At 53.6% G+C, this 26,601-nt stretch overlaps 11 protein-coding genes across 11 annotated transcripts; 6 read left to right on the top strand and 5 right to left on the bottom strand.

Moving 5' to 3' along the window:
* Positions 1–123: 123 nt before the first annotated feature.
* On the bottom strand, positions 124–2,250 carry P174DRAFT_445790 (histidine phosphatase family protein). Its single transcript, XM_024828419.1, has 3 exons — positions 1,567–2,250; positions 1,386–1,515; positions 124–1,323 (listed from the first exon to the last, which is right to left on the bottom strand). The coding sequence occupies exons 1-3, from the start codon at positions 2,162–2,164 to the stop codon at positions 477–479; spliced, it is 1,575 nt and encodes a 524-aa protein (XP_024677766.1). The 5' UTR covers positions 2,165–2,250; the 3' UTR covers positions 124–476.
* A 296-nt stretch (positions 2,251–2,546) lies between these two features.
* Positions 2,547–3,156, bottom strand: P174DRAFT_445789 (uncharacterized protein). Its single transcript, XM_024828418.1, has 2 exons — positions 2,887–3,156; positions 2,547–2,826 (listed from the first exon to the last, which is right to left on the bottom strand). Exons 1-2 carry the CDS (start codon positions 3,147–3,149, stop codon positions 2,757–2,759), a joined length of 333 nt encoding a protein of 110 aa, XP_024677765.1. The 5' UTR covers positions 3,150–3,156; the 3' UTR covers positions 2,547–2,756.
* A 54-nt stretch (positions 3,157–3,210) lies between these two features.
* P174DRAFT_396753 (putative 3-hydroxyacyl-CoA dehydrogenase) lies at positions 3,211–4,377 on the bottom strand. The gene is made up of 3 exons (XM_024823754.1): positions 4,246–4,377; positions 3,884–4,191; positions 3,211–3,830 (listed from the first exon to the last, which is right to left on the bottom strand). The coding sequence occupies exons 1-3, from the start codon at positions 4,307–4,309 to the stop codon at positions 3,294–3,296; spliced, it is 909 nt and encodes a 302-aa protein (XP_024677764.1). The 5' UTR covers positions 4,310–4,377; the 3' UTR covers positions 3,211–3,293.
* Positions 4,378–4,805: 428 nt separating this feature from the next.
* On the top strand, positions 4,806–6,173 carry P174DRAFT_445786 (MBL fold metallo-hydrolase). The gene is made up of 2 exons (XM_024828417.1): positions 4,806–5,415; positions 5,475–6,173. Exons 1-2 carry the CDS (start codon positions 4,889–4,891, stop codon positions 5,854–5,856), a joined length of 909 nt encoding a protein of 302 aa, XP_024677763.1. The 5' UTR covers positions 4,806–4,888; the 3' UTR covers positions 5,857–6,173.
* A 1,353-nt stretch (positions 6,174–7,526) lies between these two features.
* Positions 7,527–9,556, top strand: bgt2 (GPI-anchored beta-1,3-endoglucanase EglC). Its single transcript, XM_024832383.1, has 2 exons — positions 7,527–7,945; positions 8,011–9,556. The coding sequence occupies exons 1-2, from the start codon at positions 7,751–7,753 to the stop codon at positions 9,193–9,195; spliced, it is 1,380 nt and encodes a 459-aa protein (XP_024677762.1). The 5' UTR covers positions 7,527–7,750; the 3' UTR covers positions 9,196–9,556.
* A 1,250-nt stretch (positions 9,557–10,806) lies between these two features.
* nscE (NAD-dependent epimerase nscE) lies at positions 10,807–11,751 on the top strand (the record flags this gene model as incomplete). The annotated part of the gene is made up of 2 exons (XM_024832243.1): positions 10,807–11,588; positions 11,658–11,751. 2 exons carry the CDS (start codon positions 10,807–10,809, stop codon positions 11,749–11,751), a joined length of 876 nt encoding a protein of 291 aa, XP_024677761.1.
* Positions 11,752–12,382: 631 nt separating this feature from the next.
* nscD (prenyltransferase nscD) lies at positions 12,383–14,056 on the bottom strand. The gene has a single exon (XM_024828416.1). The coding sequence runs from the start codon at positions 13,936–13,938 to the stop codon at positions 12,574–12,576; it is 1,365 nt and encodes a 454-aa protein (XP_024677760.1). The 5' UTR covers positions 13,939–14,056; the 3' UTR covers positions 12,383–12,573.
* A 333-nt stretch (positions 14,057–14,389) lies between these two features.
* nscA (non-reducing polyketide synthase nscA) lies at positions 14,390–20,090 on the top strand. Its single transcript, XM_024829274.1, has 6 exons — positions 14,390–14,726; positions 14,789–15,893; positions 15,954–16,224; positions 16,281–18,017; positions 18,074–18,618; positions 18,707–20,090. The coding sequence occupies exons 1-6, from the start codon at positions 14,419–14,421 to the stop codon at positions 20,015–20,017; spliced, it is 5,277 nt and encodes a 1,758-aa protein (XP_024677759.1). The 5' UTR covers positions 14,390–14,418; the 3' UTR covers positions 20,018–20,090.
* A 580-nt stretch (positions 20,091–20,670) lies between these two features.
* On the top strand, positions 20,671–21,981 carry nscC (FAD-dependent monooxygenase nscC; the record flags this gene model as incomplete). The annotated part of the gene is made up of 1 exon (XM_024825925.1): positions 20,671–21,981. The coding sequence occupies one exon, from the start codon at positions 20,671–20,673 to the stop codon at positions 21,979–21,981; it is 1,311 nt and encodes a 436-aa protein (XP_024677758.1).
* A 282-nt stretch (positions 21,982–22,263) lies between these two features.
* Positions 22,264–23,175, bottom strand: P174DRAFT_54251 (uncharacterized protein). The gene is made up of 2 exons (XM_024832382.1): positions 22,438–23,175; positions 22,264–22,328 (listed from the first exon to the last, which is right to left on the bottom strand). Exon 1 carries the CDS (start codon positions 23,005–23,007, stop codon positions 22,606–22,608), a length of 402 nt encoding a protein of 133 aa, XP_024677757.1. The 5' UTR covers positions 23,008–23,175; the 3' UTR covers positions 22,264–22,328; positions 22,438–22,605.
* Positions 23,176–23,770: 595 nt separating this feature from the next.
* On the top strand, positions 23,771–26,550 carry nscR (Zn(II)2Cys6 domain-containing transcription factor nscR). Its single transcript, XM_024828415.1, has 4 exons — positions 23,771–24,218; positions 24,267–24,395; positions 24,470–24,970; positions 25,041–26,550. The coding sequence occupies exons 1-4, from the start codon at positions 23,829–23,831 to the stop codon at positions 26,310–26,312; spliced, it is 2,292 nt and encodes a 763-aa protein (XP_024677756.1). The 5' UTR covers positions 23,771–23,828; the 3' UTR covers positions 26,313–26,550.
* Positions 26,551–26,601: the final 51 nt, after the last annotated feature.

Raw genomic sequence — 26,601 nt, 5'->3', positions numbered from 1 at the left:
AGGAGGGAAAGGCAGGAGGGGTTGCGTTCGGATAAATGCCATTGTGAAGCCATTTGCGATGAAGCACTACCAGCCATTTTAGCCTTAACACCACCAATACACACCGAAAATTTGTTTTTTACACGCTGAGATTCAGGGACCAAGCCGTCCTGCATGACTCTTTTTAGCCTCGGCCTATCAGCCCATTTCGGCCAAAGCGGGTTCTCTGTTTCAGGCCCAAACAGTGGAGTGCTTTAGCGTATTCTGGACCCTGAAGAGCCTGAAGAGCCTAGACTTAGGAGTTAGGACTGCTAAGGGCCTAAGACATTGTCAAACGCCAAGACTATACTCCTCAGTACGACGTGGAATTCTCTTGCTCTATGAAAATGGCTCTTAAGCTCATACAAGCAGAAGAATTATAATAAAGGATCACTGAGCACAGGATACAATCATACAATACAGCACCCCTGTCACACGGCGTCGTGGATAAATGAAACTCAAGATTCTGGAGCGCCATTACCCACCTGGCTCCCAGTCGGATAATGTCCGAAGCAGGCCTTTTGATATTCTGCCTCTTTCTTCAGCGTCGGAACACCGCTCAGGAATCCCTCGACGGGGCAGAACCCATGGCGAGATTGTTCACAGCCTACCAGCCCGTCCAGCGGCAAGGGAGCTCCGTTCAGAACAAAGCGGATGAACCTGGTCGTGTCTACACTGCGCTCGACACGGGGGTTACGATATAGCACCGGGGCAAGGGAGTCAAATGACGCATTACGAGGACAGGTCCAGACCTCCGACATGAGACGCGCTCCGAAGGGCGTCATCTGGCTCATGGCAAAAGTCCGGTTGACTGCGTGGTCGACATTCCCTGGCAGGCCGTGCGGCCCATATCTGAAATAGCGCAGTCCCAACGCGGTGATGACGGACAGGAGGATATCGTCATGCGACATGTCGAGGTAGAAGGGCTGGTCGAGGGGAAATTGTGCCAGATTATAGTCGTAGGTAAAATTGATGCTCGTGTCGCTTGAGTAGATCAATTTGCCCTGCAGTCGAGCCGCCAGTTCAAGGACATAGCCGATGCCCTGCGCACGGCCTGTGGGAGAGCCATACGCATAGTCCCCGTAGTACTGCACGTCGACATTATAGGCAAAATCCCTCCACTCCTGTTCGGTGAAGAGTGAGCAGAAAGAAGAACCTCCAAGGCTGGTGTACTCGTAGACGCAGATATTCTGCATCGCTAGCACATCGAAAGCCGTCAGGTTAAAGTCCTTGGGCAGGTGTCGGGAGAGACGGGAGATGGCCTGCCGACTATAGCGGGGAATGAATTCTTGTGCAGAATCATCCCTAATCATCTTAGCCTCATTGTTGTCAAGAAACCTCAAGAAAGCTCCTTGGTCATCACTTACCCTTCGGTCATATCTCCAGGACACGAGTCGTACGAGGCCAGAGTGTTGTTGAAATTGGATACCTCTGGAATGACGACCAAGTCATATTGGTCATTAGAACTGTTGGCACCGGTATTGCCGAAGAATCCACCTTGAGGTACCCATTAGCTATGCATTGCTACTCATCCAAAGAAATACATACTCAGCCACCATCGAGCACTCTCCAGGATCCGCGGCTGTGAGGTCGTGCGAAAGACCGGCTTGGGACGTGCCGTGCCGTTTGGATACACATTCAACGAGGCATTCCAGGCCGCTCCATTCTCCCGGCCAGCACGGTACAGTAGCCGTCCGTAGTTGGCCCAGAAGCTGGCCCCTGCGGTAGCCTCCGTCGCTGCGCCGGTTTCCAGGAGAGTGTCCTCTCCCAGAATGTATTCCCAGTCGTTCAAAAAGCTCAATGGACCCGTGGCCGGCGCTTTGTAATGATGTCCCTTGGTATAATTGCTCCATTTGGCGGCAAAGTCCTCCATCCCCTGCCCGTCCAAGGGATACGGGGTCGGGTAGCGTTCGGCATGGCGATGCAGCACATGGACTTGAGCCAGCTCACAGCGGTGCGGCATTCCTTTCGGCACACCAAAGCTGTCTGCCTCCTGATATGGACTCAGATTCGCCCAACTCCGAGTCATGTCAAAGCCCGAGGGGTAGCTGCTCCCCGTGGGGGCTGGTGGAGCTTGCTTGGCGGCATCAGCACCTAGACCCAGGCTGCTGACAGCAATGACCAATACTCCAGCCACAGTCTTCATGTTCGGTCTGACAGCGTGCGAATGACAAGAAGACTTGTTGTGATCGAGTTGTTGGTTGCCTTTGGCTCTTGAAAGCAGAAGTGAGATTTGAGGGAATTTTGCATCTGCCTAGAGGATCCACATCTCGTGAAAATATCCTATGCGGAACATCCTTGTCGATCGTCGTTTATCCTACCCGAGATGGTCATTTCTGATTGGCCGAGGAGAGCACAATGTGTCTTATGCCCTCGTTCACATCTTATCTACGAATATCCGGAGTAGAGGCTGTATGGGTTTCGGCAAGACCGTTAAAAAGCTTGACATGGAAGGCTAATTATAACTACAACGTATAGCTTCGAGATTATTCTCTCCTCAGATACACCAGTACCAGAAAGATGGCTATTCGCTGGGACTGGACCTTCCGCGGCTTCCTTTTTCCAGCCTAGGGTGATTATCCCAGGTCGGAGACGACCGACCAAATATTTTGGCTGACGCTCACGCTAACGCCCAAGGTGAAGGAGCTTTACTCGGTATAGCATAATGCAGCTCGCTGTCACCAATAAGAAATCCTTCAGAGATTAACAGGCTTGCTGCTGTGATGTAATTGGCCTTATTAACTATCACTAGTCGTGAAGTAGGGTCGATGCAGCAACCAAGTCAACACACCACTATCTACATGCTTCCTGGGTGATTATTTTGCTTCAGTAGTGGATATAAGGTATAGCGATCAAGAGGTAGCTCACCACATGGTGCCCCCATGCGCAGAGATAGGATCTCCTTGATGGCCAACATCGCCAGAATTGCTGTCGTCCAGCAGCTCCAAATCAACAGCAGGATGGTGGGTTATCCAGAGTAGCCGAGGAGTCGGTGGCTTTCGATCCATGACAGGTGGTTTGGTTGGTATATGAATTAATGTGGAGAGACCACAGAGGAGAATCAGTTTCAACTGAGAGACAGCAAAATGGAGAGGAGCATACACATGAGCATAGACAGGAGTCCCAATCATCGGAGCAAATTCATGTCGACCGGCTAAACTCATATCCATTGCCGATCATCCGGATATGATGACTCCATTGGGATGTTCCTTCCAGTGGCATATACAAACGATGGAATATTCTGATTTGTCTCGCAATAGATACAATCCAATTTGCTATTGGGCCCAGTCCATGCCACTGCCGAGGACTGCTTGTCCCTGCGTCAGAGATCGCGACGGTTCTTCACCCAACCACTGGGGTTCTAATCGATCAATGTTCGCTTCAATCTCCCATCCTCGCCCTCCTTCGACGTACATGGACTTGCCATTGAGCGATGAATCTGCCAGGACGCCGGCCATGATGTGGGCAACGTCAGCGGGGGTGTTGCACGGCAATTTTGCCTTCATCCAGGCTTCTTGCACACCCTTGACCATGGCCGTGGTCGTCATCCATGGGCAGATGGCGTTGACTCGGATGCGATGGGTTGGAGAAGATAGGTACAAACGCAGTGAACGCATCAACCCGAGCACTCCATGTTTGGAAGCTTGGTAAACAAACATGCCGGGAGATTCCTTGAATCCAGCGACTGAGGAGACGAGGGTAATGGACCGGTCTGCATTTTCCGGGCGGTTCTGCCGCAGGTACACGCTGGCGATGCGAGCAACATAGAGACAACCGGTCAGATTGACATCGAGGACTTTGGTTGTGGGCGCCTATTCGTCATCAATATCTTGAAAAGCTCAATACGTAGAGTCTAGTAACGCACCTCGCGAACTGTCTCCAGTGTCAAGGCGGGGTCGAACAAGTTGCCAATCTCCATGATACCAGCACAGGCAACGGCATGATCAATGCGACCATATGTCCTGAGGGCCAGGTCAAAAAGAACGAGTACGGATTGGTAGCTGGTGACATCGGTGTGCTGGAAGGTGGCTCGTGGGGATGAGGATGAGCCGGACGAGCAGAGCGACTGAGCGATCTGATTTCCCGCACCCTCAGCAACATCGCCGAAACAAACATACGCTCCTTGCTGGCAGCAGTATTCTACTAGACTCGCTCCGATTCCGTTGGCGCCGCCTATTGCTTAGTGAGCCACGGACGTTGAGGATAACTAATAGATACACGACTGACCCGTCACAACAATAACTTTGTCCTTCAAAGACTCGGGCGTAATGGTGGGATGAAATTGAGCCATGATGGACGACCTCTATATGGTATATCCGACGATCTCGAAAAGTAAAGTGGGTAGATATATACGCAATGGGATCATCCACATGTCCCTCCCTTATCAGGGGGATGATGAATACGTCTGACACCATTATCTCCTCCTCGGATCCAACCTAGGCAGAACGGGAATCCCCCGGATTCGATACATGATCCACTTGATCGACTACGATCGCCCCCGCAAAAATACTATATGACATCGTATAAGAAAGACTTGATAAAATAAATTTTCACAATCCTGATTCGGGGGTTTACCGGCGATGTCCGCGTCTCACACACAGGCAGAATTGATCCTCCCCGATCTAAAGCTGAGATTTGATGATTCCACATGCACGTACTGGGAGATTTCCGATGATGTCGGCAGATGATGGTCGGCATAAGCGGAGCTAAAAAATTGAGGGGAAACATGCACAGGCTACTAGATATACGACCCAGCAGGAGGAGGATGGTAGGCCGCAAGGGTTTGATTGAGATAGATTAACCCCTCTTTCATTCCCGCAAGACCATATTCGCAAAGGTCACCACCCACTAGAGTCTCATTCAATCCATCATGCCTCTACAAACCTATCATCACGCCTCGTCCGTCAAAGGCCTGTCAAGCATCACTACCTTGATCGTCGGGGCGTCGGAGTCTATCCTCATAGACCCGCCCTTCCTGATCCCTGATGCTTTATCCGTCGTACGCTGGATCAAAGAAACCACCGTAAATCCCCTTAAAGCCGTCTTTGTCACGCATCATCACCCGGACCATTTCTTTTCTGCAAATCCTATTCTGGATGCGTTCCCCTCGGCCAAATTCTATGCCGCCTCTTATGTCCTAGAGGGTATCAACCGCGAATATGACGACAAGGTCAAGTATTGGCCTACTATCTTTGGGTCGGAAAATGTTCCCGAAGCGCCCAGGAAGCCGGAGGTATTCAATTTCGGTTTCTTCTTGCTGAATGGCAACCCCGAAAGCCCTGTGGTGCTGCTGGGGCCCTTGCAAGGAGATAGTGTTGACCACACCATCTTCTGGCTGCCGATTGAAAAGACGGTCGTCTGTGGCGATACTATCTATGGTCGAAGCACACATGTCTGGTGAGGCTGTAATACCTCCGATTTCGCCGTCAACTACTGACTTTCCTCTTTGACACAAGGGTGGAAGAGGTGGAAACCCCTGCTTTGCTGGACGCATGGAAGAAGACCATCACGCTCATTTCTGCTCTACAGCCCGTCAAGGTCATTCCAGGACATTTAGAGCCTGGTTGGGAGTTGGATGCCAAAGCAGACATTGCGCACACGCAGAAATACTTGGATCTCTTTGCAGAAAAGGTCACCTATGCACCGACCAAACCACAGGTCCAGGATCTCTATGACATTTTTAAGAATGCCTTTCCTCAGTGCCAACAAAATTTGGACTTTTTCCTGGGCCATTTATCCAATCAGTTTGGAGAGGGAGGCAAGGTCTGGGAGGAGAACCGGCACCACAATGTCGGCAAGAGGACGATTGAGGGACTGACGGGATATTGGTTCAAGTGAGAGTCGCTGATTATCATTGTTTGATATTCTGGTATCTTTATCGTTCACTTTATGGTAGGTAGATCCGGTTGGAGGTTTGAGATGGTTATAGACTGTCAAACCGGTGAATATCAAGTCCTGTCGATTTTGATTTACTGGGGGGAAAGCCACGCTGAACAGACGAAATGAAATGCTTGCTTCTTTTGATCTGGGACTGCCGACTGATCTGGGCTTCCCCTGCAGGGGGGAAACAGCAAAGTAATCCCCGTCCATTGAGACTAGGCGCTTTATTTCCACAAGAGCTGCGAAATGGGTCAAGAGACTATGAAACAGAGGCAGGAGAATGAGCCCAGGCATGTGATTCATGTCACGTGATTACCACCCAGAGGAGTGACGCATGAGCATGGCTAATCTTTAGTAAAAACTCTCATGCCAAAAGATCTTGAAAACAATTTCGCAGTCAAACAATAGTACTATTAGATTCAAATGTTGGGTTATCCCCCTGAGATTGTCGTCTTATTGGCTGGCACGTTACCAACCTACGCTTGCGGAAATATATCTCGTCGCCTTGTTGCCTTAAACGGAGATACCCTTAATCTAACAGGAACAGCAACATAGGCTTGTCCGGTAGACAATGAACACATGTGTCTCCATTAGACCAGGAAAAATGGAGGAGTATACGGCATCAGGATATTTTCACATTAAACTTAAGCTTAATCCAGGCATGTTGCAGAGCAAAGTATGAAAGCTCAACATGGAATGTACCTAACGAGAAGGTTGTAATGTAAGGTTTCTTTCATCCAGGAGGAGATTCAGGACCACAAAGGAGCGAAAGCGCTTCTTTCTGCTCCCTAGATGCCTTGAGAATAAAAGTACGAAGACAGGAGAAACCTGCTTTCGGCTGTCCGCAAGAGATCATATGGAGTAGAGAGATACTTTGGCGTAATATTACTGGACAGTGCCACACTGTCTTCAATCGCTCCTGATGTCAGTTATTCAGGTACCCGACCCGTGCAGGATAATCAGGGGCTCCCAAGGCATGTAATCATTCTACTTCTAGATTTGATGCTAAATCTACGATGACAGATCATCCTACTCCGGAGTGAGTATTGCTATTTTTAAATGCCTTCATTTGGACTTGACAGCGACTTGGAGGGACTATTGATTTGGCTTAGTCGTAGCGTCCAAGGCAGGACAGGGAAGATTGCAAGACAACCGGGCCCAATTTCATTTGCAGGGCCATATAAAAGCCCCACTGGTGGCTACAATATCCACTGCACTAAACTGTTTGCATAACATCTCCCATTTGCCACATCTGTGCTGATTGGTAGTCCTCTCCGCCACTGCCTCCTCCCATCCATTATTGGAGACTGAGGGAATTACTCCAGTAGGTCCCTCTTCTTCAGGATTTTGTCCCTTTCCATGGTTCTTCTCTGATTTTTTAATACCCTATCCACCAGGCGGCGACACATTATTGTATTCGGAGCAATCAAATCCATGCATTTCCGATCCGGCAATGCTATCTTTAGTGTTCATAACTTAATAGTGTTATTCTAGTTCCGGGACAAGCCCTGACCGATGGGAGCCAACGTGTCCCCGGCCCACTTGGACCAGATGCTACCAGATGGACAGGTCCAACCGGCCCAGAGTCTAGACCTGCTTCGTTATTTATGGACTGACTGACTCTTCTTCTGCTGTCCATTTCCCTCTATTATCATCTATCTCTCTTCTTCTCATCTGCTTTTGTTGTATTCAACTGGAACTTGGTCTTAGTCTTTGACATCCAATGTTCAATTCATTCGTTCTCTCCCTCTAAGTTCATCCTTCTTTATTGACTTTGACATAACTTACGTTCTTTAATCAACGTCTGCACCTTTCTTTTCTACACACTTTCGTTTTCAGAACCTTCAACAAGATGCAATTCACACAGCTCGTTGCGCTTGCTCTGGCGCTCGCTACCTCCGAGGCCGCTCACCAAGGCTTCAACTATGGCAATACCAAGTCCGATGGCAGCGCCAAGTCCCAGTCTGACTTCCAGTCCGAATTCTCGACAGCCAAGAACCTGGTGGGCACTTCCGGCTTCACCAGTGCCCGCTTGTACACCATGATTGTGAGTTGCCATGCATTTTTCTATGCGTCATGACCTTTTTAAGAAGAGACTGACCCTCCAACCAGCAAGGAGGCACCGCCAACACCCCCATTGCTGCTATCCCTGCCGCCGTCGCCGAGGAAACCTCCCTTCTGCTTGGCCTGTGGGCTTCCGGTGGAAACTTCGCCAACGAAATCGCTGCCCTCAAGACCGCCATTGCCGATTACGGAGATGATTTGGCCAACCTGGTCGTCGGTATTTCTGTCGGCAGTGAGGATCTGTACCGTAACTCGGTCGACGGGGTCAAGGCCAATGCTGGCCTCGGCGCCAACCCGGATGAGATCGTCTCGTACATCAACCAGGTCCGTTCCACCATTGCCGGCACCAAGCTGAGCGGTGCCCCCATCGGCCACGTCGATACCTGGACCGCCTGGGTCAATGGTTCCAACTCGGCTGTCATTGATGCCTGCGACTGGCTGGGTTTCGATGGCTACCCGTACTTCCAGAACACCATGGCCAACTCCATCTCCGATGCCAAGGCTCTGTTCGACGAAGCTGTGGCCAAGACCGAGGCTGTCGCCAAGGGCAAGGAGGTCTGGATTACTGAGACTGGCTGGCCCGTCAGCGGCAAGACCGAGAACCTTGCCGTTGCCAACCTCGCCAACGCCAAGACCTACTGGGACGAGGTGGGATGCCCCCTGTTCGGCAAGACGAACACCTGGTGGTACATCCTGCAGGATGCCAACCCGGTGACCCCCAACCCCAGCTTCGGTATCGTCGGCAGCACTCTGAGCACCACTCCTCTCTTTGACCTGTCCTGCTCCGCTTCTTCCTCCGCTGCCGCTTCCTCCACCGCTGGCCCTCGGCCTCCTCCGTGGCCGTCGGCAAGGCCGCTGGTTTCGCTACCGCTGCCGCTTCCTCCGGCTCGGCTGGCTCTGCTAAGCCCACCTTCACCGTTGGCAAGGCACCCGGTGGCTCCTACAACGGGACCGGCTTTTGGAACTCTACCTCGTCGGCCCGTCCCTCTAGCAGCGCCATCTCCGGTTCCTCTTCTGGCTCCTCTTCCTCTGGCTCTTCCGGCTCCTCTGGCTCCGGTGCCTCCGGTGCCTCCGGTGCCTCCGGCCAGTCCTCTTCCTCCACCGGCAGCTCCTCCTCTCCTTCGTCTTCTAACATCCTCAGCAACGCTGCCAGCGGTCTCTCGGGCTCCATCTTCGGCGCTGTCGTTGCAACCTGCCTCGCTCTCGCTGCCCTGTAAGCGCGAGGTCCAATGACAGTTAGCGCTACCAATTGTCCAGATTTGTTCTCTTGATGAAAGCACGTTCTACTGCGGCGCTAGTCTTTTTTCATTCATTTTTGCTGTATACTAAAGACTCTCGTTCAGCCAAATAGACCAAGATAATAGACCAACTATATTCAGTCTTGGACTAGTAACGGCAGCCTGGCAGTACTATTGATCCAACGTCGTCCAGGAAGTAGGGACATCTGGATGGTAGCTCCATTAATGACTCGCCTCAACCTTAGCTACGCACATAGCACTGTAGTCAGTATGATCCGTAGATTTTGTGATTTATTGTCTCCTTAGGTTTAGGTGAAATACAAACTGCACTCTACGACATCTTGAACATTGTCCCCTAAGGGCCCCGGCAGTCCCAAGTCGAACTCCGCTTTATCCAGTACCCCACATGAACTCGCTCAAGCAACTAGCCATGATAGTTTCCGGGGATCCAGGGGATGGCTGTCCTGTGTCCAATGACTGCCTGCTGGTATTCCAATTCCCCAGAAGCGCGGATCTAAATCAGCTTTGATGTTCTTCGCGACACGGCTTACAGTCAACCTAGAGGCTTCCCTCCCTTAGGAGTCATTCTTTCCTAACATTTAGTATGCTACTAATTATTAGCATTAATACCAGCCTCCGCCTGTATCTTTGTCTTGCAATCGTCCCCAAGGTCGTCACCAAGCTTGGCGGCCTCGGTGGTGGCGGCGATGCAATAATTGGCTACATTCCTCAAGACTCGCTGCATCTCATTGTAGAAGCCACTCCCGCTGTCCGCCTCCCAGACTTCGATGCTGCCTAGACTAAGACCTCTAATAATGTTGGCACACCTCAAGGTTCCGCAGACTTTTTAGAATAGGAATTCTTTACTCTTGGTATTAAGTTGGATTGTTAAATATCTCTCTTAGTTTCTCTCACAATTATTACTCAAAGTTAGTGGATTTTAAGATTTTCTTGGAGAGGATTACTTAATTATCTCCTACCTCGATTAATCCCTTAAAAACTGACCCCTTTTTAATTAATATCCTCAAAACTAAACGCTTTAATTTTATCCTCAGAATTATATTATTCTTGAATTTCACGGGGACAACTTTATACCCCAGCTCAGCATCTAAGTGCCCGAGGAACACTCCCCTCATTCAAACCCAGCATGTGCCTCCTTCCCTTCCTCACCTCTGACCCCGATCTCCAGGTAAATTGATCAACATGCCGCACGGGAAACGCTCTGTATTCATTAGTCCTTTATCGACCTTTGCCTTGACTGCCTCCCGGACCACATCTTCAGCACTAGCATGTCAACCTGCGCCTCTGCCTGCTCGCGGAGGGCAAAATCACTCAGTACAAACCGCCAATAGGCCGCCTCTAGGGCAGCGTCGAGAAAGTTGAGCTGGTAGGTGATGGTTTCTGGGCCGCGTATGAGTATGAGACTGAGGACAGTGTCGACGTCCTTGAGTGCAGTCTCCAAGTAATCCTCTGTCCGCATCAAGCTAAACCCCTAAGTCCGATGTCCCAAAATCCGTCTCGGTATATAGCGCGGCTGAGGCCCCGTCATCCAGATCGCCAACCAAGAATACCGCCCAAGCTATCGCTCACCCCCACACAGTACACAATGCACATCTTCATAACCGGCGCAACTGGCTTCATCGGCCGCGTCATCACCGAACTCGCCATCCAACAAGGCCACACGGTTCACGGCCTCTCCCGCAGCCCCCAAGGCGACGAGCTTCTCACCTCCCTCGGGGCCGTCCCCATCCGCGGTGACCTAGCCACACACAACAGCCTCCGCGAACAATCTGCAAAAGCAGACGCCATCTTCCACCTCGCCTTCGACCACGACTTCGGAAAATCCTACGACCAAATCATCAAGCTCGACACCGAGGCCGTCGATGCCCTCGCCGCCCCGCTAGTCGGGACCTCCAAACCCCTCATCGCCGCCAGTGGAATTCTCACCGTGCGCCCCGACACAGGCGACACCGTCGTCAACGAATCGGCGCCCTATGCCGAAAACACCAGGGTCAGGCGGCATGTTTGCGAGGAGCATGCGCTGTCGTGGGCCGAGAGGGGCGTCCGGGTTAATGTTGTCCGCCTCCCGCCGTATGTGTATGGCCGGGCGAACGAGACGGGGTTCGCGGCAAGAATGGTCAATATGGCTGTTGATAATGGGGTGAGCGGGTATATTGCGTCTGTAAAAAATGGGTGCGTGACCAGTGTGTACGTGGACGATGCAGCGTCGTTGTTCTTGCTGCTGGCGTCGGATAAGACGGTTCAAGCCGGAGAGATATTTCATGGGACGGCCGACTGGGATACGACGTATGAGATGCTGGCCGAAGCGATTGGGAGGGCGGTTGGGGTCCCAGTTAGGGCATTCGAGAGGGAGGAGGCGGAGGAGAGGTGGGGGAATTCCTGTCGAGGTTCTTTGGGCTGATGATTCGGGCTTCGAATGGGAAGGCTGTCGAGAAGTTGGGTGGAAGCCGTCGGGCCGAGTTTGGTGGAGGAGTTGGAAACGGGAAGTTATAGGCTGGTAGTGGAGAGGTTTAAGCAGATGAAGGGCTAGTAATTTGGTATCTCATGACTCTGTTAGAAATGCACCTGCGACGATTCCTATATATAAACCACTACTGTATACTAATCTATGACAGAAACGATTACTCTCTTATGTCTCACCAACCACTAGATATTTTTGAATCAATACCTTATGTTTAGATAGTCTAGATACTAGGCTATCTAGTGATAAATATCTAGAGAAATCCTAGAAATTAGTACCTACTAAGCTAAATGGATTAGGCAGATTCACCTAATCCAATAAACCTACAAAAACCATAACCAACAATTTTATACAAATCTGAATTGGTTCCGTCCTAGGGAAAACCAAAACCAGTGTAATTCCCTAGGGTAGGCACCGAATTTGAACCGCTGCGAGTTCAGCAAATTGCTGAGGCCGTGGTGGTCCACAGTAGGCGTGGTTTGTAGTACTGCCCCAAGTCAAGCCTTTCTGGATACAGGGTGGTGAGTTACGGTTTATTTCCAATAGCCACTAAGAGTATTGGTATCTGCGCGGCTGGTCCGTATACTCTGAGCTGCCTCACTACTCTGTCATACACATTTGTGTTCTAATAGATACCAGAGTGGACTACAAACGAAAAACACGCAATTTTAGGAAACAGCGCCTTTGCTGTGGTGGGATGGTTCACTGACAGATCCAACATGAGACTCGTTAACATAGGTTGGCAAGTATAGCTGACGGGATCAACGTGCTGAGAGTGCTAGAGTGCTTGCTATATAAGAAAGGTCATCAACAACAACAACGGCGCTCTGGCCAAGCCTGGATGCACTAAATACGTCTGAATACGCTAACGATCCACCAGCTGTTGCTGGCTTACTCAAATCTACTCCGTCGCTGTCCATTCAACTCCACCTGGACGGAAGCAAAGCGTCGATAAACCTGCGGAATGAAGTATGCGGTGATGTCTAGCTCCTCCTTCTTGACTGCAACCGAGTAGAAGGCTTGGGCACCCACGCGCGTCTCTAGCTCCTCAGCCGGCACGATGTCCCGGAGGACGTTCAGGTAAGCCCTTGGATTATGGTGGCCCTGGCCGTGACGCTCCAGGAAGCCAATCACTGTCTCCGCTGCAGCCAGATCACTCTTGGCATGCTTGCGCACGTTGATGAACGCTTTGACATCGGGGAGGGCAAGACGCGGCTGGATATCGTAATAGAAGCCTACACCATGGTGGCCCGATGGGCCCTCCTCCGCCTGGCCAGTTGGCACCTGCTCTGACGTGGGGAAATCAGACGGCAGTCCGTTCAGCTCATACCACAGCTCCCGCAGCTTGTCGAGGACCTCCTTCGACAAGGGCCGGTGGCCTCCGATGGTCATGACGGTGGCAATGTGATCGAAGGAAGTGTTGTTCGTCGCGACGTAGAATTTCACCCTCGAGTCTTGCACCTTGCAGCAGTCAATGCCGGTTGTTCCACGAGGACTAAGCTGGCGCCCGTCGGGGTGGTTGGTCAGAAAGTCTTTCACGAGATTCAGACTGTCGAGACACACGTCTTCGCCGTAGGCCTCACGCATCGCCTTTGGAATGATAGTGCTGAGGAGCTGGCTGATCTGTTCGGGTATCCGAGGATACAGGTACATCTTGATCTCGATGGCGTCCGACTCGGGCGAAAGCTCCACGCCAGTCAGCACCGACGGACCCGCGTACTTCTCCCGGTCCGCTTTGTCGGAAAACCGCGAAACAAGATGGGGCTCAAACGTCCAGAAGAGCGACAGATCGAGATTCGGCAGGGTGGTGGTGAGGTCTTGCAGAAACGCCCTGGTCGCGGTCTCATTATTCGGGTCGGCCGCAGTCCCCGTCAGAGGGCCCAGAGGCTCGATATAGTTGCGGATATAGGGCTTTCTGTCCGCCGTGCCAAAACGCCAGCTGTAGCTGATGGGAGCACCGTCTCCCGCACTCGCAGCCACCCGGCTCCTGTACCACGGGTCGGCAGAGTGGGGCTGAGGACCGAAGGTTGGCACTATCTTGAAGCGATGGAAGAGTAGGCATTCCACCTGGCGATGCTCGGGATAGCCCGCCTCGAGCATCATCCGGGCAAGGTGTCGGCCCGTCAGCTTCCACCAGAACTGCTCGTCCTCAGTCCCCACAGGGAGGGAACGGCAAAGGGCATCGAAAATGGGCAGTGGTTCGGTGTAACCTGGGGATGCGCCACGGCTTTTGCCATTTAGCGGAAGAGGAGACATGCTGGGTAACTCTCTGAGGATATGTATGACCCCGGTGGATGACGAACTCTGCCTTGAATTGATCGCTTTAAGCGCTCTCGGTCTCCAAGTAAGCTCTGTTGCAAGAAGTAGTATCTGTGGGCCTACAGGGTTTTTGGATTTGAGCCTTCGCCGGATTATATTATTCCTTATCGATGTCGGATTTTGGCATAAGTGCGCCGTTTTCCGGATATTGTTCGGCCTTTGCGGGTTCATCGTGGGCAATACGAGGCGGATTCTAGGGATCAGGAAAATAGCGTTTGTTGCGCCTTTTACAATGTCTCGGATTTTGCATATTTCGGATTTAACCGAGTCGAGTGTAGCACACGTGGGAGGATGCCTATTTGCAGGTTAGTTATTATTGTGCCTCAAGGGGCCGTAAATCCGACCATATCTGGCTCACGATATCCTGCAGAAGAGCATTGATCGGCACTCAACATCAACCTCGTTCGAATAACAATCATGGCGACACCTCGTGCACAGACAGTATGGTTCGGGAATGAATTCCCTAGCGATGACCTGAAGGACTTGTTCCGGCGATTGCACCAACACAGCAAGGACCGGCGGTTCAGGCTGCTGTCGGTCTTTCTCGATGAATCCACGGCTATTCTCAAAGAGGAGGTGGCCAACCTGCCTCAACAGCTCCAGGAACTAGTGCCTCACTTCAACACGGCCTGCACGCTGGCCGAGGTCGACTTTCGCCAGGGCGCTCTAGGGGCTGCTATGGAGAGTGCGTTACTTACGATACTCGAACTTGGCATGCTCATCGGGTATTTATTTTTACTCCTCCTGTGACTCTTGGACTTTATATTGACCTAAGGAAACTGTCTAGGAACTATGAAGCTGAGGATATCGAATGGGACCTAGATCCATCCGAGACCATTCTCGCGGGCCTGAGCATCGGCATCCTCGCCGGCGCTGCCGTGTCTCTATCCAGCAGCTTGGCAGATGTAGCCAAGGTTGGAGCCGAAAGCGTTCGCGTCTCCTTCCGCCTGGGGGTGTATGTTGCCGACATCTCGACGAAGCTCGAAGCGCCCCAGTCGGATGGAACGCTTCAGAGTTGGGCGCACGTCGTCACGGGGATGTCGCACGAAGCAGTTCAAGAGGAGCTTTCTCAGTTCAATGCAGTCACGCAGAACCCGGAGCTCACCAAGGTCTTTGTCAGCGCTGCGGACAAGACGTCCGTAAGTGTGAGTGGGCCACCGTCACGCGTCAAAGCCGCCTTCCAACACTCGCCCAGCTTGCGATACTCCAAGTCCTTCGCGCTGCCCGTGTACGACGGTCTCTGTCACGCACCGCATCTATACAGTCTCGACGATATCGAGATTGTTATAAACAGCGCCAAGTCTGTGATCCCAAGCTCCCGGCCTGTGCGACTCCCCTTGATCTCCTCCCAGACCGGCAAACCGTTCGTGGCCAAGACAGCCGGTGAGCTCTTCCTGGAGATTGGCACCGAGCTGCTGACCGGCACGATCTACGTGGACAACGTTACGGCCGGTATCCTTGAGCACGTCAAGCTTAAGGAACCGACCGGAAGCTATCGGATAGACTCATTCCGCATGTCACAGGTCCTGAATGGAATCCTGACAGCCATCGAGACCGACTTCCCCGCGCTGGGGCGGGTCCGGCGCGATTTGGTGTCCTGGGTATACGGAGACTATGGTGCCCGCCGCCCCTCTTCCTACGCGGCCTCAAAGCTCGCCATCGTTGGTATGGCTTGCCGGCTACCCGGAGGCGCCAATGACCCCGAGCTGTTTTGGGAGCTGCTTGAGCAGGGACGCGATACCCTCACTACAGTGCCGCCGGACCGATTCGACCTGAACACACATTATGACCCTACAGGAAAGACGGAGAATGCCACTCAGACTCCGTTTGGAAATTTCATTGATCGGCCAGGCTACTTTGATGCCGGGTTCTTCAATATGTCCCCGCGTGAGGTAAAACTCATCTACCAAACCCCGGTCTTCCTCCTTGCAACGATACTAACAATGAACTAGGCCGAGCAAACGGACCCCATGCACCGGCTTGCCCTTGTCACCGCATACGAGGCCATGGAAATGGCAGGCCTTGTCCCCGGCCGCACCCCGTCTACCCAGCCAAACCGCATCGGCACATTCTACGGACAAGCGAGCGACGACTGGCGGGAGCTGAACGCCTCCCAGAACATCAGCACGTATGCGGTGCCTGGTGGCGAGCGCGCCTTTGCCAATGGGCGAATCAACTACTTCTTCAAGTTTTCCGGCCCTTCGTTCAACATTGACACTGCCTGTTCGAGTGGCCTGGCGGCAGTGCAGGCAGCGTGCTCGGCACTGTGGTCCGGAGAGGCCGATACGGTCATTGCTGGGGGCTGAACGTCATCACCGACCCGGACAACTACGCCGGTCTTGGGAACGGCCACTTCCTCTCCAAGACGGGACAATGCAAGGTTTGGGACAAGGACGCCGACGGGTATTGCCGCGCAGATGGAGTAGGGTCGGTCGTCATCAAGCGGCTAGAAGATGCCGAGGCGGACAACGACAACATCCTGGCTGTGGTTCTGGGTGCTCGCACGAACCATTCCGCTGAGGCTGTCTCGATCACACACCCTCATGCTGGCGCGCAAAAGGACAATTACCGCCAGGTGCTGCACCAGGCGGGCGTCAACCCCCTGGATGTGAGCTATGTCGAGCTTCATGGCACTGGCACCCAGGCCGGTGATGCGGTGGAGTCCGAATCGGTGTCCGATGTCTTTGCGCCCTCTATGCCTCGCCGTCGACCCGATCAGCGTCTGTATCTGGGTGCAGTGAAGAGTAACATCGGGCATGGTGAGGCAGCGGCGGGCATCGCTTCCCTGCTTAAGGCGCTCCTGGTGTACCAAAAGAACATGATTCCCAAGCACATCGGCATCAAAACCGAGATCAACCCGATCATTCCCAAGGACCTCGATCGACGCCACGTGGGTTTGGCCATGGCGAACACCCCTTGGCCACGGCCTGCTGGCAAAAAGCGTCTTGCGGTCGTGAACTCGTTTGGAGCGCACGGCGGCAACACCACCGTACTCCTGGAAGACGCCCCGGAGAGAGTGAAGCCTTCAACTGAGGACGACCGCACAGCTCATCCGGTAGTCATCTCCGCAAAGAGCAAGAAGTCTCTGCAGGCCAATATCGAGAAACTGCTGTCGTGGCTGGATCAGAACCCCGACGCAGACCTTGCGGACCTTTCATACACTCTCTGCGCGCGGCGGATGCACCACAGCATGCGGTTTGGGGCCGCAGCCTCCAACATCGCGGCTCTAGAGAAGACTCTCCGCTCCTGGCTGGACAATCCCAAGGCGTCTGCCGAGCTGCGGGCCATCCCGAACGACGCGCCGTCCGTGGTGCTGACCTTCACTGGCCAGGGCGCCTACTACCGCGGCATGGGCCGGGAGCTCTTCGCCGAGTTTCCCTATTTCCGTACGCAGGTGCTCCAGCTTGACCAGATTGCACAGCGGCTGGGATTCCCGTCCGTTGTCCCCGTCATCGACGGTAGCATTGACGATGGGGCCGCGTCGCCCGTTCTTACACAGCTTAGTGTTGTGGTGCTGGAAATTGCCATGGCACGCTTCTGGTCGCACCTAGGCATTCGCATTAGCGCTGTCGTGGGGCACAGTCTTGGTGAATACGCTGCATTCGCTGTTGCCGGCGTCATCTCAGCTGCGGACGCTCTTTACCTCGTTGGACGGCGCGCGCAGCTGACCGAAGAACGATGCACTCCAGGCAGCCAGTCGATGCTGTCCGTTCGCGCGTCCGAGGATGATATTGAAGAGCTTACTGCAGGCAGCCCCGAGACTGCTGAAATAGCCTACGAAGTGTGCTGTCGCAACACTCCACAAGATACCGTCATCGGCGGCACTAAAGAGGATATCAATAGGATCCGCCAGGCCCTTGAGGCAAACAGCATCAAATGCACGCAGCTGGATGTGCCATTCGCCTTCCACACCGCACAAATGGACCCCATCTTGGACTCGCTGGAGGCGTTGGCGACGCCCATCGCGTTCAAGGCTCCCAGCATCCCCGTGCTGTCCCCCTGCTGGGAAGCGTTGTGTTCGACCGCAAGTCCATCAACGCACAGTACCTGCGCCGTGCGACCCGCGAGGCAGTGGATTTTGTCGCGGCCATTGAAGCCGCTCAGGACTTCGGCCTGGTAGACGCCAAGACGATCTGGATCGATGTCGGGCCGCACCCCATTTGCGCTGGCCTTGTGCGTGGCATCGACAGCTCCGCATCCGTGATCTCCTCATGCCGGCGCAACGAAGACAACCTGGCGACCATGTCCAAGAGCCTGGTCACCCTTCACCTAGCAGGGCACACGCCTTGCTGGGCGGAATACTTCCGGCCCCGCGAGCGGGCGTACTCGCTGCTGAAATTGCCCACCTACAGCTGGAATGAGACTGACTACTGGATTCCGTACATTGGAACATGGACGTTGGACAAGGCACTGCTCAAGTACGGGCAAAAGAAAGCCCCTCTGTCTCTGTCCCTGTCGCGCCCTTCAGCGCTCCGCACCTCGTTGGTTCACCAGATCACCGCTGAGACGGTCGAGGCGACAACGGCCACCCTCCATGTCCTCTCTGACATGCAACATCCTGATTTCCTGGAGGCTCTTCATGGTCATAGGATGAATAACTGCGGCGTTGCAACTTCGGTATGTCATTTTATTCTGAATTTTTTGTCTTATATTTTCCGTCTGTATATATGCCTGCAAGATATCATGTGGCTAACTTTCTGTACAGTCTATCTGGTCTGACATGGCCTTCACTGTTGGTGAATACCTCTACCGCCGACTCGTTCCCACGGTCAAAGATGTGCACATGAACCTTTCAGACGTCGAAGTCCTGCACGCCCAGGTCGCCCTCGAGAAGAAAGGAAGCGTCCAGCCGCTTGTGCTCAAGGCACACCTGGACCTGTCCACTAGCTCCATGTCACTTGCCTGGTTCAACGCGAGCGCCGAGACGGGCGAGTGCGCCGCCGAACACTTCGCTACAGGCGTGGTCCGGTTCGAAGACCCGGCCGCGTGGACCAGGGAGTGGGACCGGATCTCCCACCTGGTCCGAGGCCGCATTGAGGCGCTAGAGCAGCGCGCCGCAGAAGGCAAGGCGAGCAAGCTCTCCAAGCCGCTGGCCTATGCGCTCTTCAAGAACGTCGTCGACTACGCAGACCGGTATCGGGGGATGGATCAGGTGGTGCTGCACGAGCACGAGGCCGTCGCGGAGGTGACGCTCGTCGCTGAGCGGCACGGTACCTGGCACACGCCGCCACACTGGATTGACAGTGTCTCGCACCTGGCCGGCCTGGTCATGAATGGCAGCGATGCGTCCAATACCAGGGATTACTTCTACGTCACGCCCGGATGCTCCAGCTTCCGTCTGCTGAACCCGCTGAAGGCCGGCGGCAAATATCGCAGCTACGTGCGCATGTTCCCATTGCCGGAGGAGGCCAACATGTACGCAGGTGACGTGTACATTCTGCAGGGCGAGCGGATTGTGGGCATGGTCGGCCAGATTCGATTCCGTCGCGTCCCGCGGCTTCTCATGGACAGGTTCTTCTCGCCCGCTGCGGATTCCCATACGGAACAGCAGCGGCAGGAGACCGCTCCCAGCGCCACCAGCGTGAAGAAAGGCACTGCTCCTGCTGCTGCTGCGGTCCCTGTCTCAATCCCAGCGCTCACAAGCAACCCAGTCGCAATCCCATTCCCCGCCGCCACCAGCAAGAGCCAAGTCTCCACACCCCCGCTCACCCCTCCCTCCGAGGAAGAGTCCCCGGGCGAATCCGCAGTCGTAACGCCGGCCACATCGGATCGGGGCGATCCGGTAGACGCCGGCGTGGTGGGCCAGTGCCTGCAGGTGATGGCTCGCGAGACCGGGCTAGAAATCGACGCGCTGACGCCGGACGCAAGCTTCGTGCAGCTAGGCATCGACTCGCTCATGTCGCTTGTGTTGTCAGAGAAGTTCCGTGCAGAACTGGGAATCGAGATTAAGAGCTCGCTGTTCCTGGAGTGTCCGACTATCGGCGAGATGACGGCATGGTTGGAAGAGTATTGCTAATAGATCCTCCTTTGCCTATCCATATAGAAATTTTTCTTGATCATTTGCCAATCAATCTACAGCTATCATCTACTCAATTCCTCTAATCCCGGAAAAATGATAAAATATCTGTAAAATTAAATGGATATCTACTACAGGCGTGTACATTCTCCATGAGATACTCCTGGATTTTTCCAGCCTTCAGTGGGCTTTCTGTCGAACTTCTCACCGGGTTACAAGCCTGATCCTATATTTGAATGTTAAATCGGCAAGCCACATGGTCTGTTTACGAACTTGGATCATCAAGCCAATCAAGGATTATTCTATATAATTATGTTTATGTAGCTAGCTAAGCATCTATCTCGCCCACACTTTCCAGAATCACCATCACTGACTACCCTCATGCCAAATTTAGTTGTTCTTCGTGCCTTGTCTGATGCGCATATTAAAAAGCGATAGTTGTAGAGTCCCTTGCATACTTCTAATCATTAAAATCCGGCGCCAAAACCCGGAGTCTCCATCCAAAATCCGCTCTTTCCCCTCGGGTTTTACCCACAGCCTTTGCAGCTCGCTTTCCTCTGCAGCGATACATTGGCCTAAGACCAGAAGATGAAAGCAACTAAGGGGACCTAGATCATTTCCATTTGCCTGCCCAAATCACCGTGTAAACTACAATGGCCCCCCCACTCCCTATCCTTATCATCGGAGCCGGCATCTCAGGCCTCACAACCGCCCGGCTGCTAACAAATAGCGGCATCCCGAACATCGTCTTCGAAGCATCCAGCCCAGATCGTAGCCAAGGCTTCGCCATCAGCCTGCGCGAATGGGGCTACGCGACACTGCTGTCCGCTCTCGGGGACCTGCCGCTACGAAGCTTGACGCGCGGCGTCGCACCGGACAGGGAAATCGGCGGCTCGGGCTGGATCGACCAGGTTGTATGGGATAACGGGACCGCAAAGAAACTCTTTGTGCCGGACGCGAACTCGTCGACAAAGGAGGAGATTGTCCGCGCGAACCGGAATGCGTTGCGCAGGTGGATTGCGGACTGTGGGGAAGAGGAACTGGATGTGCGGTACGGACATCGGCTGAAGAGGGTGGAGGGGAGCTTGGGGGATGTGCGGGTCGAGTTTGAGAACGGGTCGTTCTATCGGGGGCTGATGGTGGTTGCTGCGGACGGGGTGAACTCGACTGGTAGGAACTGCTCCTCTAGCATTTGTAGGACTAAACCGATAATTATGTGTATAGTTCGATCTCAGGTCCTCCCGGATGTCCAGCCCGAAACTGTCCCTGCGGTGCTCTATCATGGCGAGTTCCAGCTGCCCAGGGTCGACTTCGACCGGCTATTCCGGCCACACACCGGAGAGTCCAACGTCCTCGCGGGTGTCGGCGATGGCTTCAACGCGCCGTTCGCCGTCTGCAACATGACGAAGACGTACGTCCACATGGACTGGTCGTACTCACGGCCGGCCTGGAGCGGCGGAGAGGACGACCCGCTGTACCGGCCCAATCGCGCCCCGGAGGACGCGAAGCAGATCCCCCCAGCGCTGGTGGAGGAGCTTGCGTCCCGCGATCTGGCCAAGCCGTGGAGTCTGTTTCTCAATGGTGAGGCTATCCAACATCACCGGGTGTTTCATTGGACCGTCCGGTGCGTCTCTGTGACGCAAGAGGACATGCAGCTTGCTGTAGGTCGGGGCGTCGCCTTCGTCGGCGACTCGTGGCATGCAATGCCCATATTTGGCGGTGAGGGAGGCAATCATGCACTGGCGGATGGTGTCGAGCTGGCTGCTGCTGTTGCGGCCGGTGTGGGGGCGATTTGGGCGTGGCGATTCGGAGTTACTATGACCGAGCGTGGAAAAGATCACAGGACGCGGTACGACGGTCCAAACAGCGGTTCTATGCGCTGCATCGGCCGATGGCTCAGTGGCGGGAGCTTTCGCAGAAGAAGCCAGTGTGCCTTTGAACGGCTTGCACTAGTTACTAGATAATAATGACATGGTTACAGTGATGTTGAGGCCACCTAACCGCTCTCTGGAAGCAGGCCGGAGACAGTCTAGCCCTCGGTCTGTATTCTGCTAATAAATATTTAGCGTGGTGTCAGAATTAGTGAGGAACCTAGTCATACTTTACGGGGTATCTGGCCCCGTCTCAAAGCGCCATCGAGCCAGGGCTGGCTGGGGGATACAATTGGTTGCTCCCTATTGTGGGACAAAAGATTACTGATAGTGGAATCCCAAGGATAATGCAACACAAAAGAACATCTCATTGCAGACTTGAATGTAGTAATAAGGATCGCTTTGGACAGAGTTCTCTTGGAACCGAGGTGTAACGTGGCCTGACACCGAGTACTTGTTAGTTCGCGTCTAATATTTATAGAGACAAAACCTGGACCAGCACTTGAGACATGATTGGATACCCCTTTCTGGGGACTCCTGGTAACCCACTTCTAGCCGTCTATGGTATGATCTGCACGTTCGGCAAATATCGCTTTTCTGGGAATCGGAAGCCAGAGCAATCCGAGTCGCCGGTGCAATGGTGTGATGAACACGAGGACCCGCCAGCCAAGAATTCAGGTGCGGAATCCTGAAAGAGTTGAGCTCTGGCCGTGTCCACTACGTACTAGTCTCACGGGGAATAATGCCGGGTTGAGATGATTGGCGAGGCAGATGAATTTCCTCCACCACATTGCAGCGAGACTTGACACTTAGGGCTGGGAATGTGGGGCCGATGCTGAGAATGAGAGCACTGGCGACCTTTGTGGTTATTATGCATGGATGGCAGTGGAGAGTAATGAGGATCAAAAGACCTTGTATCCATCTCGATGAGAAACAGACAAGAAAACCGCAGCAAAGAGTGACGAAGACGGTACAAGGCACGGAAGCCCTAGGCAGTGATGGTAGGGTTATCTGAAGAAGATCGTCTTCGAATATAAATAAGGTTATGGAAAATAAGGCCAGACTGAAATAGGCATAAGGAATATCACCACCTTCTCGCTGGACGCTACCACGGTCCATGCTCGTATTGGGCAAATGGAGTAGATTTGGCCACGTAAACACGAGTAAAAGCGCTCCAATCAGCAGAGAACTTGATACGTGTCAGAATATAGATCGAGATAAGAATCTGGGCATCTTGATCATGGTGGTCGACGCGCACACCATCACATGGGCTTGTCGAGAACAAAGCTTCTCGAGGCTGATATCAGGTCGCTTATTTCATGTTCCACAACACTAGCATGCTTGCATGACTAGCCAGTACCAATTGATATCTGCTCCGTTCTACCTAATTGTGCTGTTAGTACAATGAGGCTACGAGCATTCCGATACGTCCACTCCCCTACAACAGAATCCTGCCATGCATCCTGCCCGGCATATTTCATCTTTTGTATGCCCACCTTTCGCGCAACAGCAATCAACCCGCATCTGCCTGCAACTATGTGATGGCTGTCTACCCTATCGTAGTCGCTCGGTCATTGTTCTGCGATCCACCGATAGAAGATGTAGGAGTCACCTCTTAAAGTGAAAAAGCGCCAAGCCCACTTCCGTCAGTTTAAGAGAAGATTCCAGGCAACATCCTTATAATGGGTGGTCTATCCCAGTCACTTGCAGGGGTTGCGTTACATTGCCAATGGTTTCATCCTCGTGTTCACCTGGTGGCTTCCTCGTGTTTGCCTCGTGTCCTGAGACCTAGGGCTTATGCAACTTGAATATAGATAGCGCCACCCTAGCTTGTTCCGGAAACAAGAAATCCATGAGGCTTCTTTTCGCTTGTTTGGTCCGATAAAGCATATATAGATATAAACTCGTGCCCAGGCATCCCACCACCATCTGTTATCAAGATGGAGAAAAGTAATCAGCGGAAACGCCCCTCGACTCCCCGTCTCAGCTGCGAGCTCTGCCGCGAGCGCAAGATCAAGTGCGACAAGGTCGATCCCTGCACCAACTGTGTCTCGGCAGGCGTGGTCTGTGTCCCTGTCCATCGGCCACGCCTGCCACGAGGTGTCCATGCGCGGCGAGCTCGCCCAATGTCCCCAGCGCTCGTGCCCGCACGCGCGCCTACCCCTGTTGCGGGTCCGGTATCTTCAGAGGAAAAGAAGCAGACAGATGCTTCCTCCGACTCCGTGGGGGCAGTTGACGACGACCTCAGGAAACGCGTCCACCGGCTTGAGGCGGTAGTCAACAGCATGCGTGCGGCCATGCAAGACCCGGGTCCGGCACCTGTTAGCCAGGTTAGTTGCGCATACCGATGTATAGTCGGACGTGCTGACGAGGAACAGTCGGTTTTTAACAATTCATATCCGGCGCCAACAAGCTCATTATCATGCAGTTTGTCCATTCCAATTAACCAGAAGCAACCACCCTTGACTTCACAGCCTGATTGTTTCTGGACTAGTTTGCTTGGAGAGGTAGGCAAATGTCGCATGGGCCCATCTAGACTGGCGCTGGGAATGCTGACCGTTTCCCGTGGGTGGTGGATCAGATAGAAGACCTTGGTGGCGACGTAGGATCGAGCTCAGAGACCAAATCGGATACGCATAGCCCGCTAGCACCTAACGTGTCGAAAATGGACGACGGCGGGTTTCATTTCCTTGGCTTGAGTGCAAATAATAACCAACCCCATACCTGGACTCCAGTCCTCGAAGACAAAGAAATGACAAGGCAGTTATGCCAGATCTACCTCCAGCAAGTCGACCCCATCATCAAAATCCTGCACCGGCCAAGTGTCGAGAAGTGGATGCTACATGGGGAGCGGTACCTCGATTATCCGGAGAGGCACGTTGCCGTTGATGCGTTGTGGTCTGCCATTTGCTACGCGGCTGCCGCGAGTTTGACCGACGATCAATATTGGGCAATGTTTCAAAGGAGCAGGTCCAGCGGCATTGCGGAGGATTCTCGAAGAGCGTGTGAGGCCGCACTGGAGAGAAGTGGGTTGCTGGTGTCTCCCAGTATCACTGGTCTGCAAGCATTTGTGCTTTACCTCGTAAGTACCAGTGTCCTGAACAAGGCTCGAGACCGAGACAAGCACTGTTTTACTAAAGCCCGTGGAATAGATTGCCAGGAGATCGGAAAACCAGAGTCAGGCCGCATGGACGCTGACGGCGGTGGCCGTGCGGCTGGCAAAGGCGCTCGGTCTCCACCGGGACCGAGATGAGACCTTCTTCAGCCAACAAATGCGCAGGCGGTTGTGGCTCACCATCTCACTGATGGACCTGCAGGCCTCCTTCAGCCAGGCCTCCGAACCGCTCATCAACACTGAAGAGGCCACCTCCACATTCTGTCTGCCTCAGCATATCAACGACTCGGATTTCGATCCAACCATAACCCATGACATCCCAGACAGGGAGGGGCTGTGCGATACCACATTTGCCCTGGTCACATACCACATCCAGCTAGCAGGGCGGGCCCTGAATTTTGGCGCCGCGGCATCATCACCCCAGCACAGGGCGTCTCAACAGCAACACGCGCAGCGCTTTGAACAGAATGCGCTCCGCCTGTTGCACTTCTGCGATCCCGAATCCTCGCCGTACGCGTGGTTCACCTGGCACGGCACGCAATGTCTCGTCTCTTGCGCCCGGCTGTCCGCGCTACGGCCGCTCCAGCTCCCGCAACCCAATAACGGCAGTAGCCAGCCGCCGCCCTCGCCGTCTCCAGGCCCGCAGGAGCACAACCACGAGCTTCTCCGCCTGGCCCTCAACGTCTTGGAAAAGGCACTCCTGATGCACACAGATCCCCGCGGCGAGAGATTCCGCTGGTACGTGACGATGCCGTGGCACGTGCTGGCGGTCGCCATCAACGAGTGCATCCTCTGCCCGGATGTGGCCCGAATCCAGGCCGCGTGGCCAACCATCGAGGCATGTTATCAGCTCCTGCGCCGCAAAGGAGTCGCGGGCGAAAAGGAAGCAATCCAGCGTCCACTGGAGAAATTGAAATGTCGGACACGGGACAAAGCGGGCCCTCTTTTGCAGCCCGCAAGACGTAGTCCGACATTCAGCCTCGGTAGCAGTGCCGTGACATCTGCTGCACCCACGCCGCCGCACTCGGGGGCCAGCAGCGCCCCGAGTGAGACCCTCAGCGACCTGTCCTGGCCGACAGCTTTCTCCCATGCTCATTCCCAGCTCGGTGTGGATTTGGCTCCAATGGGGCCCGTACAGCCGTTGGCCAAACTCGATCTGGATTCGTTGTTGTTGCAGTTCGATATTGAGAACCAACCGCCGCTGCTTGCGGGCCAGAGCCCTCAAGTGGACGCGGAGCCGTCGTTGCCGACGTGGGAGCAGCTGATGTCGGATATTGACTATGCCGATTCGAACATGTTTCTTCCTTAGATAGACTCCGTCCTTCCGTCTCTCTTTTTCCATATGCCGTTAGACTGAAGTAGGGGATAAGACAATTAGCCATCCGACCGGTGATCCGGATTTTAGATTCTGTTGTTTGGGGAGGCGGATTTCCTGTTCCAATAGGGATGAGACTTTTTCGATCGGTCGCCGGTTTCTGGCAGAAAATTACCGACAACAATCATGTTCTAGGTGCTTCGCATAATACACCAGTCAGATAATGTAAACAATATAAGACCATTTCTGTCTAGAAGCCAGGCTCACGATATTCTTCGCATCG

The sequence above is a fragment of the Aspergillus novofumigatus genome (assembly GCF_002847465.1).
Source record: "Aspergillus novofumigatus IBT 16806 chromosome Unknown P174scaffold_10, whole genome shotgun sequence".
Lineage (NCBI taxonomy): Eukaryota > Fungi > Ascomycota > Eurotiomycetes > Eurotiales > Aspergillaceae > Aspergillus > Aspergillus novofumigatus.
The sequence above is the reverse complement of the archived record's forward strand: the minus strand, read 5'-3'. Positions and strand labels throughout refer to the sequence as shown.